Source organism: Zea mays, chromosome 4 (assembly GCF_902167145.1).
Source record: "Zea mays cultivar B73 chromosome 4, Zm-B73-REFERENCE-NAM-5.0, whole genome shotgun sequence".
Lineage (NCBI taxonomy): Eukaryota > Viridiplantae > Streptophyta > Magnoliopsida > Poales > Poaceae > Zea > Zea mays.
The window spans coordinates 207,244,636-207,258,273 of record NC_050099.1 but is presented as its reverse complement, the minus strand read 5'-3'; the positions used below and the strand labels follow the sequence as shown (position 1 = coordinate 207,258,273).

Genomic DNA, 13,638 nt, shown 5'->3' with positions numbered 1-13,638 from the left:
CATAAAGACCACCCTAAAGGAGGAGCGTGCGACTGCCCCGCGGTTACGCGCCCCTCCATTTCCGGAGCAACCAGTGGTCAGGAAGGCGAACCGCCGCGCAAGGGGCATGCAACCGCCCCATGATCAAGCGCCCCTTCACCTTCGCAGTAACCAGCGGTCAAAGAGGCGAACCGTCGCGCGAGCAGCATGCAAACGCCCCACGACTGAGTGGCCCCTCAGTTCCGCCACAACTGGCGGTCCAACTCAGGGGCCCAAGCCCACACGTCATGTAATCGGCGCGCCGGTTACCGTGTGCAAAGAAGCCACACCGCCGCCTGCGCGAATGCCTTGTCTTCTCGGGACTCTCACGGATTCTGAAAAGGCAAATTTTTCAGAACCAGTGCAGCGACTCGAGGCAGCCCCGCGCATGGCCAAGCAATGCCGTTAAGTACGACGGTCACGGGTTAGCCAGCCGTAAGGATAGGCACGGCAAGTGGCGTGGTCATAAGCGGGCCGACAGTAATTGCAGCAACAGGCGCACGGAAGCAGCGGTCCAACCACCAAACAGACTCTGGTCCCACCTGCAGGCTCGCATCCTCCCCTGAGGTAGGACCGGGGGCCACTGTCGGTACCCTAAATCAGGGGTACCCTCTCCTATAGCATAAAGGCATCGCATCCATGCGACGCCTTCTGGCCGCACGGAGGACTACGCCTAGCTCCACCGGATGGGCAGGCCAAAGGGCGCCACGTGGCGAGGAAAGTCACCATGCCTCAGTAAGACCGGACCTCCACAGAAGGTCACCGGGCCCCTGTATACATACAGGTCCGGAGCCCCGGGGTAGGTCCGAACCCCGGCAGGATCCCGGAACAAGGAGGACCTTAGGGTATGCAGGGGTCCGGTGCTGACACGTGTGCATGCTTTGATCTTCGCTCCCTGCACAGGCGAAGGCTCGCTACTTGTGGCCCATAACATAAGCCATCGGGTCGAGCCTGACGTAAAGCCGTGTAGCCCCTGCATTTATTGAGGAGAGGACGCGCCGCCTGCCACTGCGCTGACGGGTGACGTGCCCTCTCAGCATTTAATGTGTCCCGTCCCATCCGCTGGCAGGCGGCGTCAAGGTCATCCAGCAGGCGGCGCGCCTGCTGGGTCTGCTGGAAAACAGTGCGCCTGTGCCAAGCAGCACACTGTGTTATCCCTTCTACAAGAAGCTTGCCCTGCACGCCGAAGATACACAGATCTCGGACGACAGGACACAAGGGGATTGCCCCGGCAGCAAATATTTATAGTTCCAAGTGTTATATTCTCTATGTCCCTGGGCCCACATGTCGGGGCTCAGTGCCTTTGTGCATGCCCCCTTCAGCTGTAAAAGGGGAGGCATGCGACGTTACAAGACCCAAACCCAACTCTAGGCAGACACTCTCAAGTTCATACAAGCTCTCAAACAATACATCACACAGTGGAGTAGGGTATTACGCTCCGGCGGCCCGAACCACTCTAAATCCTCGCGTGCTCTCGTGTGTTGATCCACCAGTCTCGTAGCAAGCAAAACGCTTAGGCCCCTCCTCTCTTTAGGATTTAGGGCGGGTGCAATCCGCCACCCGGCCGGGGAGATTTCCTCCCCGACAGTCCCACTCCCTTCCCATGTGCGTTTCGCCACCCTTCTTGTTATAGTACTTCTTCTTCTCCATCTTTTCCCCCCTTTCTTATCATCGACCCTATCACTATCACTTGCATATGGACATTTAGCAATATAATGACCAGACTTACCACATCGATAGCAAACCCTCTTGGAGCGGGGTTTGTACTCCTTCCGTTTCCTTTGCTTGAAAATTTGCTAGAAGCTCTTAATGAAAAGATCCATCTCCTCGTTGTCAAGCTTGGAGTCATCAATTAGGAGCCTTTTGGTTGGAATGGGCTCCTTATTTTCTTCCATTGCCTTGAATGCAATGGGTTGCACCTCGGGTGTGGAGGTGCCACCTTGATCCAAGTTGACAATGTGTTTGGAGTTTTTGAGCATAAGTTCAAAGCTCACAAACTTGCCAATCACCTTCTTAGAAGACATTTGCTCAAACCTAGGATTCTCATGGATTAATTGCACTTGAGTGGGATTACGAAAAACAAGAGATCTTTGAATAACCTTGACCATTTCATAGTCATACCACTTGATGCTCCCAAGGTTGCGGACTTGGTTCACTATGATCTTGAGCCGGTTGTACATAGCTTGTGACTCTTCTCCTTTGTTGAGGACGAACCAGCCGAGTTCTCTCTCGATTGTTTCCCGCTTGGTGATCTTGTCTCCTTCGTGCGTCGTCTTGATGACGTTCTAAATTTCTTTGGCACTTTTCAACCCTTGTACCTTGTTGTACTCCTCTCTACACAAGGAAGCGAGGAGTATGGAGGTGGCTTGGGAGTTGAAGTGCCTCACTTGGGTGGCCTCATCGAAGTCGTAGTCCTCATCGCCCACTTGTGGTGCCTGTGTTCCAAACTCAACAATATCCCAAATGCTTTCATGGAGTGAGGTTAGATGGTGTCTCATTTTATCACTCCACATAGAATAGTCTTCACCATCAAAATATGGTGGTTTGCCTAAGGGAACGGAAAGTAAAGGAGCACGTTTACGAATGCGAGGATAACGAAGAGGAATCTTACTACACTTCTTACGCTCTTAGCGCTTTGAAGATGTTGACTCGGCGTCAGAGGTTGAGAGTGTGGATGAGTCGGTCTCGTAGTAGACCACCTTCTTCATCTTCTTTTTCTTCTTGTCACCCTTCATCTTGTTGATTTGACAGAGCCGGTGGATTCTTCCTTATCCTCTCCGTTGAGGAGGCCACGTAGGTCGGGTCTCTTTTGACCCTTTCCCTCTCTCAAACGGTCACTTAGACCAGTTGAGTGCTTCTTCTTAATCTCGAGGTCACTTAGACCCCGCAAGGATCACCACACAATTAGGTGTATCTTACTAGATTTATAAGTCACTTGAGAGTTTAGAAGAAGATGAGGTAAGCACGATTAAGAAAGCCAAGCAATAAGAAAATCACAAGATTACACTCTCTTTAGACTTTCCAAGGCACTAACCACTAGTGATCACTAGTCACAATTATGACACTTGGAAGAGTTTAGAAGCTTTGAATGTGTCATAGAATGAAGTGCTTGCTCTTGTATTGAATGAGAGTGAATGGGATGCTTGGATGAAGTGAATGGAGGTGGTTGGGGTTATATTTATAGCCACCAACCACTTCCTAGTCGTTGCCCACTTTCTGCCAATTACGGATGGTCCGCCCCTGCACATCAACGACTGAAATCACAACGGTCAGCAGTAACAGTTATATCAACGGCTATAAGTGCATTAAATGTGTCGTCAGATATCAGATAAAGCAGTCGTGGATGGTTCGGTCGTGCCCCCAGACGGTCTGTGAGGACGCTAAAAATGAATTTTACGGAACCCGTCACCTTTGGGTTTCTCTGGTTTTCAATAGGCGAACGGTCCGCGCCTGAGGGCGGACGGTCCGAGCTTGGTCCCAAACGGTGCTCTCTTCTCCTTCGGACAGTTCGTAGTGTAAATACGAGTTTTGCATAGCTCCTGTCCGAGGCACACCTTGGTGTCGCGGACGGTCCGCCGAAAGAGCCTGGATGGTCCGCGTACATGTGAATTCTCCAAATAGCTTCTTCTGTCCGGAATAATCTACAGTATTCCAGATAGTTGACTTAGAATTAAGATAGATGGACTTATGCACCTAAGAATTAAACAACTAGACAAACTAGTTAGTCCATAAGATTTGTGATGGTCGTCAAACACAAAAATCAATTATAGAAAATGGTTAAGCCCATTTTCCTTTCGCGGGTCCCATATGTCAGCGAGCCAACATGGTGAACACGGGCACAGTTGAGAGGTTGGGCCCATGTGTCTGCGCAGGCGTTATCGGGTGAGCGGGCTGGTTGCCGCGGGGAAGATTGGGCCAGGGCTTGCGGCTTCGGCCCAAGCGCATGTAAGCCTTTTTATTTTTTATCTTCTATTTTTATTTTGTCTTCTTTTCAAATTTCTAGTTGAATTTTCAAATTCAAATCTAAGTTGGGATTTCCATTTGAAATTCCAACATTATGCAATAATATATTTTAATTTATTTTTTATTCCTTTATTTATTTTGTTCAATCAAACAGTACTTATAAATATGGAACTAAATAAGCAAGAATTTCACATATAGTCACATATTTAAAAGAATCTTTTATTTCCCCTAAAACTTGGGTATCACAAGAAACGTCTGTGTCAAAGACGCGGCGCCCATGGCAATCACTGTCAGCGACTCGATCGCACTCGTCATTGCCCAGTGTCGTCATAGAAAGGCTGGGTTTAGCTTGAGAACCACGTAGGCATCGTACAGGGTCATACGTTTGAAGAAGTAGCAGATCGATCTGTCTGGGAAAAAATGCATGCGTTGGGTGGGTCCTGGAGTTTGCATGCGATGCGATCCGCAGGCTGCATGCGATGCGCGGAACGGCGCAACCGCGCAAGTGAGGTGTGAGGCCCGCATGCGCTGAGCCGCTGAGCGCCGCACGACTAAACAGATATATACCCCGTAGCAAAGCATCCAGATCCAAACATGGCGTCTTCGTCGCTGCCGGAGGAGCTCGTCGAGGAGATCCTGGTGCGCCTTCCTCAAGACGATCCTGTGCACCTGGTCCGCGCCAGCCTCGTCTGTAAGTCGTGGCGCCGCGTCCTCTCCGACCAGGACTGCTTCCTGCGCCGCTGCCGCGGATTCCACGGAGCGGCGCCGCCGCTGCTCGGCTACTTCGCCATCAACCGCTGCTACGGCAACGACGCCACGCAGTTCGTCCCCGCGACCTCCACCGCCTCGCCCGTCCGCGTGCCCGCGGTGGACCACAGACGACGCTGGTTCCTCCCCGTGGACTGCCGTCACGGCCGCGTGCTGATCCACTACGAGGACAGGGACAGGTCGACCAAGAGGGGGTTCGTCGTCTGGGACCCCCTCACCGGCAGCCGGCAGCACCTGGGCATGCCCAGCGCTAGCTACCCGTCCCACTCGTGCCGCTACACCTCCTACACCGGGGCCGTGGTGTGTGCCAAGGCCGGCTGCGACGACGACCACCTCGACTGCCAGGCCGGTCCGTTCCGCGTGGTCTGCGTAGAGACCAACCTCCTGAAGCCTGTATTCGCGTGCGCGACCAGCTACTCGTCAGTGACCGGCGCGTGGAGTGCTCCCGTGCCCAACCATGACAGCCACGACTTCAACTACTACTGCTTGAGAAGCTATGGCAAGCAGAGCCTTCTTGTCGGCGATGCCGTCTACTTCCTCTTCCAGGATGACCAAAGCATCCTCAGGTACGACCTGGGTAGGCACCGGTTGTCTGAGATCGGCATGCCGCCAGCTATGTGCAACACAGCTCTCATGAAGACGGAGGGCGGGGGGCTAGGGCTTGCCGCCCTACCCAACAATAATCGCATCCATATATGGTCACGACATGATGAGGATGGATGCTGGGTGGAGCACAGGGTTGTCGAGCTTGAGACGTTGCTGCCAAGACGCATGCGAAACAGGTACCATCGAGTGGTTGGCTCCGCCGAGGGCACAAACACTGTCTTCGTTAACGTATGTAATACAATCTTCATGCTCGACGTCAAGTCAAACAAGGTGAGAAAGTTTAGCAAAAGAAAGAGCGGACAGTTCGAGTACATCTTACCTTACCTGAGATTCTACGCCCCAAGCTAAGGTATAGTAGCTTTGCATATTATTCTACATATATATCAAATATACATATATAGATGCCAAACTATAGAATGCATGCATGATGGTCATAATAAGTTTAATTACTCTATTATATCTTTTCAGATCTTCCTAAGGTTTTGTTCAACCCCATGTGGATCGAAGGAGATTGAGGGGATTAAATCCCTTTCTATTAAATTTTAATTAGCAAGGGATCTAATCTTCTCTAATTAGCTTCAATCCACTTCTATCAGAACATGCCCTAAATTAAGGGTGAACTGCCACCGCGAGGAAGATGCAATGGTCCATGATCCTGCTGTTGTAGGATGCTTGAGCACGAAATAAAAGGATAGGTTTTATGGCCAATGGATATGTTCAGTTTTAGTTGTGGTTCCAGGAAATAAATTAAATAAAGTGTTTGTTGATGTAGAGATGATTTTATTTTGTCTTTTGTGTTCAGCTATATATGCAGCAGTTCTTGTGTAACCAATGACCAGTATTTATGGTATGTTTACCTCTTCAGTACTTCAGTTGGAATCTAGACAATGAATCTATCTTTTTTTATAGAACATTGAGTATTTCTTGTCTGTTGGGATTTTATAACTACAATAAATTCGTTTATGGTGTCATACAGTTTCAAATGGGGCTTTATTTAAATTAAATGAAAAAAAGAAAATGAACTTAAACGAGAGTTTGTCTAGCTCTGATTCTCATCCTTTTTGGTCGGCTTCCTGAATTTGCTGTTGATTTCAAGCCCAAGTTTGTGGTGGCGCGCAACTGTCTCTCAGCCGTCGGTGTTGGTGCAAAAAAAAAAATCCAAGAAACGTGCACCAACAAGTGTTCTTGATGAAGAGCCTCAGCCCTCCACTATCGGAATCGACGGCATCGGAATCGACGGCTTTGCCGAGTGCCTAAATCACTTGGTAAAGCCTTAAAAACACTCGGCAAAGGCTTTGCCGAGTGTGACACTCGGTAAAGCCTTTGCCGAGTGTTTTAAGGTTTTACCGAGTGCCTGACACTCGGCAAAGGCTTTGTCGAGTGTCACACTCGGCAAAGAGGGCTCGGCACACACTGCATCGACAAAGTCTTCTTTGCCGAATACTTTTTCTCGGACACTCGGCAAAGAAAAGCAGTCGTTACGGCGCCGGGTGACGGAGACGGCGTCTTTGCCGAGTGTCCCAAGTGACACTCGGCAAAGGAGTTACCTTTGCCAGGCAGACACTCGGCAAAGAATCCGCCAGAGGGGTCCCCATGTCAGGTACTTTGCCGAGTGCTTGGTATGGCACTCGGCAAAGCATGCTTCTTTGTCGAGTGCCAGAGCCATTACACTCGGCAAAGAACCTATACCGGTGTCCAGGTCTTGGTTCTTTGCTGAGTGCTATGACCCTAACACTCGGCAAAACACCTCTTTGCCGAGTGTCACACTCGGCAAAACACCTCTTTGCCGAGTGTCACACTCGGCAAAGTGACCAGTATACACCTTTTTTATTTGTTTTTTTATATTCCATCCAAACAAACAAAAGATAACACATATACATCACATATATACATCACAGGTATCATCACAAACATAAATATCCAACACAAACATAAATATACAAGTTCTCAACGCAAACATAAGTATCAAGAACATAAGTCTCATAAGTCTCAAGCTCTGACATAAGTATCCAACACAAACATAAGTATTCAACACAAGTTCTGAAGTCTAAACACTGAAAACATAACTCTCATGGAGGTGGGCGGTTGGACTGGTGCTGCGTTGGGCTGAACCCTTCATGAGGGTTGTTGGATGCCGCCCTAGATTGGCCCTGCACAGAGAAGAGATTGCATGTGTTATATCAGATGCATTACCAACATGTAACTACAATTTTGATACTCACAGGAGTATGGAACAGAGCAGGGTCAACTGCAGGGAACAATGGAGGTGGCGGAGCGAAACCCTGTGCGGCGCCAAGGCCCTGCATGTATTGGAACATCTCCACCATCCTCTGATCAGCCGCCGCCCGCTCCGCCATTATCCTCGCCTCCATCTCTTGACGTTCCCTCCTCTCTTCTTCTAGTTGGGTCTGTAATATTACAAGCCAATGTTATAGTAACTCAAAGAGAAGGTATATAACTCAAGGAAGGACGAGTTACAGAAGCACTAACCTCGAGTTGCTGTATGCGATGCTGTGAGCTGTCGTGCCGAGGTCGTATGGCTGGACTCGAGCCCGTGCTCCTTGCTCTCACCTGAGACAGAGTGGGAGTGGAGGACGAGTCGATTGCCCCGTCGGCAATCCAGTACCGCACATGTCTCTTGCCTCCTCCGACCCTCATGAGCACATCGGGGTCGGTCGGCTCGGTGCTGGGATCATATTCTGGGCCATGGACCTCCTGCGCCATGGCGGTGTAGTCATGAAGGTGGCTGTAGACGGCGGGGTTAGTGTAGGCCTCGGGCCCATCATCCGGGTTGTAGGTGACGTCGGACGTCGCCTTGAGAGCACCTAGAGGGGGGGGGGTGAATAGGTGATCCTGTAAAACTTCAAAACTTAAGCCACAAAAACTTGTTAAGGGTTAGCACAAGTATGGCCAAGTGGCTAGAGAGGACTCGAAACACGATAACCACAAAAAGCAATCACAGAGTTGACACGGTGGTTATCCCGTGGTTCGGCCAAGTACAAAACTTGCCTACTCCACGTTGTGGCGTCCCAACGGACGAGAGTTGCACTCAACTCCTCTCAAGTGATCCAATGATCAACTTGAATACCACGGTGTTTTTCTTTCTTTTGATCTTTTCCCGTTTGCGAGGAATCTCCACAACTTGGAGTCTCTCGCCCTTACAATTGAGTTCACAAAGAAATACGGAGTAAGGTGGGAATGAGCAACGCACACAAGACTCGAAAATCAGAGCAACAACACGCACACAAGTCGCAACAAGAGCTCGCAACGCAACACAAAGAGTTCACAACTCCACAAGAGCTCTATATGCTATCACAATGAAACGAATGCGTGAGATTGATGTCTTGGTGCTTAGAAGAGTTGTAGGAATGCTTGGTGTTCTCCTCCATGCGCCTAGGGGTCCCTTTTATAGCCCCAAGGCAGCTGGGAGCCGTTGGGAACAAATCTGGAAGGCCATCTTTGCCTTCTGTCTCGTGGCGCACCGGACAGTCCGGTGCACACCGGACACTGTCCGGTGCCCGATTTGTTTCCTTAAATGGCGAAGCCGACCGTTGCCGACCGTTGCAGATCTGGCGCACCGGACAGTCCGGTGCACACCGGACAGTCCGGTGCTTCCTTCCGACCGTTGGCTCGGCCACGTGTCGCGCGCCGATCGCGCGGCCGACCGTTGGCCCGGCCGACCGTTGGCTCACCGGACAGTCCGGTGCACACTGGACAGTCCGGTGAATTTTAGCCGAAGTCGCCGGAGAAAAAACCCGAGAGCGGCCTCTTCGGCCGAGGCAGCCTGGCGCACCGGACACTGTCCGGTGCACCACCGGACAGTCCGGTGCCCCAGACCGAAGCAGCCCCTTGGCTGTACACAGCCAAGTCTTCTCTTCTCTTCTTCTATCTGTTTCTAACACTTAGACAAATATATTAGTACACAAAACCAATGTACTAAGACTTAGAAACATACCTTTTCTCTAGATTTGCACTTTGTTCATCCATGAGCATATTTTCACATTTAAGCCCTTGTGTTTGCACTCAATCACCAAAATACTTAGAAATGGCCCAAGGGCACATTTCCCTTTCAATCTCCCCCTTTTTGGTGATTTATGCCAACACAACATAAAGCAACTAGAACAAGTGCAAAATCACTTCAAATAAAAACTAACTTTGAGTTTTATTCAATTTTGTCATATATGGATCATCCTTTGCCACCACTTGGTTTGTTTTTGCAAATCAAACTCAAATCTCTATCTCTAAGTCAAACACACATGATGAAGTATAAAGAGAGTCATTCCAAAAGAGATTGATCAAAGATTTCAAAAACTCCCCCTATTTCCCATAATCAACACTTCTCCCCACAAGAAGCCAACTTCTGACAATAGAGACAATAAGAGACAATAAAAGCTTTTGACAAAACAAAAACTCTATTCTACTATTTTCAAAATCTCTCAAGTGGTAGCTGATCCATTTATCACTTTGGCCTTTATTTTCTCCCCCTTTGGCATCAAGCACCAAAACGGGATTAATCTTGGCCTTTTAACCCCATTGCCTCACCAAAGTCTTCAATTAAGAGCAAATGGCAATAAGATTTCATGAGATGAACTTGGAATTAGTTACCCTCTCATCGGAGTGCAGTGGAAGTCTTTCATGGTCCAAGTCCACCTTTTCCCTTTCAATCCTCCTTCGAGACTAAATCAAGCAAACTCAAGCAAATGGTTAGTCTCAAAGGGTCAAGTTGTAACACATCTCCCCCTAAACATGTGCATCACTTTGCAACGGACTTGTGAGGTCCAGGGAGTGTTGGTACAACTTGAGCACCACAATAAGCAACATAATGCAAAAAGGAACATGATCAAAAGCATAACTACATGTATGCTACAATTCAATCCAGGTTCCGCGAATCTAAGACATTTAGCTCACTACGCAACCTGCAAAAGGTCTTCTCATCTAGAGGCTTAGTGAAGATATCGGCTAGCTGGTTCTCGGTGCTAACATGAAACACTTCGATATCTCCCTTTTGCTGGTGGTCTCTCAAAAAGTGATGCCGGATGTCTATGTGCTTTGTGCGGCTGTGTTCAACAGGATTTTCCGCCATGCGGATAGCACTCTCATTATCACATAGGAGTGGGACTTTGCTCAGATTGTAGCCAAAGTCCCTGAGGGTTTGCCTCATCCAAAGTAGTTGCGCGCAACACTGTCCTGCGGCAACATACTCGGCCTCAGCGGTGGATAGGGCAACGGATGTTTGTTTCTTAGAGTTCCATGACACCAGGGACCTTCCTAAGAATTGGCACGTCCCCGATGTACTCTTCCTATCGACCTTACATCCAGCATAGTCGGAGTCTGAGTATCCAACTAAGTCAAAGGTAGACCCCTTTGGATACCAGAGCCCGAAGCAAGGCGTAGCAACCAAATATCTAAGAATTCGCTTCACCGCCACTAAGTGACACTCCTTAGGATCGGATTGAAATCTAGCACACATGCATACGCTAAGCATAATATCCGGTCTACTAGCACATAAGTAAAGCAAAGAACCTATCATTGACCGGTATGCTTTTTGATCAACGGACTTACCTCCTTTGTTGAGGTCGGTGTGTCCGTCGGTCCCCATCGGAGTCTTGGCGGGCTTGGCGTCCTTCATCCCAAACCGCTTTAGTAGATCTTGCGTGTACTTCGTTTGGGAGATGAAGGTGCCGTCCTTGAGTTGCTTCACTTGGAACCCAAGGAAGTAGTTCAACTCGCCCATCATCGACATCTCGAATTTCTGCGTCATCACCCTGCTAAACTCTTCACAAGACTTTTGGTTAGTAGAACCAAATATTATGTCATCGACATAAATTTGGCACACAAACAGATCACCATCACATGTCTTTGTAAAAAGAGTTGGATCGGCTTTCCCAACCTTGAAAGCATTAGCAATTAAAAAGTCTCTAAGGCATTCATACCATGCTCTTGGGGCTTGCTTAAGTCCATAGAGCGCCTTAGAGAGCTTACACACATGGTCGGGATACCGTTCATCCTCGAAGCCAGGGGGTTGCTCCACGTACACCTCCTCCTTGATTGGCCCGTTGAGGAAAGCGCTCTTCACATCCATTTGGTACAACCTGAAAGAATGGTGAGCGGCATATGCTAGCAAGATTCGAATTGACTCTAGCCTAGCCACAGGAGCAAATGTCTCCTCGAAATCCAAACCTGCGACTTGGGCATAACCTTTTGCCACAAGTCGAGCCTTGTTCCTCGTCACCACCCCGTGCTCGTCCTGTTTGTTGCGGAACACCCACTTGGTTCCCACAACATTTTGCTTCGGACGAGGCACCAGTGTCCAAACTTCATTGCGCTTGAAGTTGTTTAACTCCTCTTGCATGGCCAACACCCAGTCCGGATCTAGCAAGGCCTCTTCTACCCTGAAAGGCTCAATAGAAGAGACAAAGGAGTAATGCTCACAAAAATTAACTAATCGAGATCGAGTAGTTACTCCCTTGCTAATGTCACCCAGAATTTGGTCGACGGGATGATCCCTTTGAATCATCGCTCGAACTTGGGTTGGAGGTGCCGGTAGCGCTTCTTCCTCCATCACTTGATCACCTTGTGCTCCCCCTTGATCACACGCCTCCTTTTGATGAACCTGTTCATCGTCTTGAGTCGGGGGATGCACCATAATTGAGGAAGAAGGTTGATCTTGCTCATCTTGTTCCTGTGGCCGCACTTCTCCAATCGCCATGGTTCGTATAGCGGCTGTCGGAACATCTTCTTCATCTACATCATCATAATCAACAACTTGCTCTCTTGGAGAGCCATTAGTCTCATCAAATACAACGTCGCTAGAGACTTCAACCAAACCCGATGATTTGTTGAAGACTCTATACGCCTTTGTATTTGAGTCATAACCTAACAAAAACCCTTCTACAGCTTTGGGAGCAAACTTAGAATTTCTACCCTTCTTCACTAGAATGTAGCATTTACTCCCAAATACACGAAAGTACGATACATTGGGTTTGTTACCGGTTAGTAGCTCATACGACGTCTTCTTGAGGAGGCGATGAAGGTAGACCCTGTTGATGGCGTGGCAAGCAGTGTTAACGGCTTCCGTCCAGAAGCACTCGGGGGTCTTGAACTCTCCTAGCATCGTCCTCGCCATGTCGATGAGCGTCCTGTTCTTCCTCTCTACCACACCATTTTGCTGTGGTGTGTAGGGAGCGGAGAACTCGTGCTTGATCCCTTCATCTTCAAGGAACTCCTCCACTTGAAGGTTCTTGAACTCGGACCCGTTGTCGCTCCTTATCTTCTTCACCTTGAGCTCAAACTCATTTTGAGCTCTCCTGAGAAAGCGCTTGAGGGTCCCTTGGGTTTCAGACTTATCCTGCAAAAAGAACACCCAAGTGAAGCGGGAAAAATCATCTACAATAACTAGACCATACTTACTCCCTCCTATGCTCAGATAGGCGACAGGTCCGAAGAGGTCCATATGCAGCAGCTCCAGGGGTCTTGAAGTGGTCATCACGTTCTTGCTGTGATGTGCTCCTCCCACTTGTTTACCTGCTTGACAAGCTGCACAAGGTCTATCTTTTTCGAAATGCACGTTAGTCAAACCTATCACGTGTTCTCCCTTTAGAAGCTTGTGAAGGTTCTTCATCCCCACATGTGCTAAGCGGCGATGCCACAGCCAGCCCATGCTAGTCTTAGCTATTAAGCATGCATCTAGACCGGCCTCTTCTTTTGCAAAATCAACTAAATAAAGTTTGCCGTCTAATACACCCTTAAAAGCTAGTGAACCATCACTTCTTCTAAAGACAGACACATCTACATTTGTAAATAGACAGTTGTACCCCATATGACATAATTGACTAACAGATAGCAAATTATATCCAAGACTCTCTACTAAAAATACATTAGAGATAGAATGCTCATTAGAAATCGCAATTTTACCTAAACCTTTTACCTTGCCTTGATTCCCATCACCGAATATAATTGAATCTTGGGAATCCTTATTCTTGACGTAGGAGGTGAACATCTTCTTCTCCCCCGTCATATGGTTTGTGCATCCGCTGTCGATAATCCAGCTTGAACCCCCGGATGCATAAACCTGCAAGGCAAATTTAGGCTTGGGACTTAGGTACCCAACTCTTGTTGGGTCCTACAAGGTTAGTCACAATTTCCTTAGGGACCCAAATGCAAGTTTTATCACCTTTGCATTTTGCCCCTAACTTCCTAGCAATTACTTTTCTATTCTTTCTACAAATTGCAAATGAAGTATTCAAAGCACAATAAATTGTAGAAGGTTCATTCACTACTTTC

General features: G+C 48.5%; 1 protein-coding gene across 1 annotated transcript; it reads left to right on the top strand.

Moving 5' to 3' along the window:
• The first annotated feature begins 4,570 nt into the window (after positions 1-4,570).
• Positions 4,571-6,205, top strand: LOC100284668 (F-box domain containing protein). Its single transcript, NM_001157563.2, has 2 exons — positions 4,571-5,704; positions 5,824-6,205. Exon 1 carries the CDS (start codon positions 4,576-4,578, stop codon positions 5,701-5,703), a length of 1,128 nt encoding a protein of 375 aa, NP_001151035.1. The 5' UTR covers positions 4,571-4,575; the 3' UTR covers position 5,704; positions 5,824-6,205.
• The last annotated feature ends 7,433 nt before the right edge of the window (positions 6,206-13,638 follow it).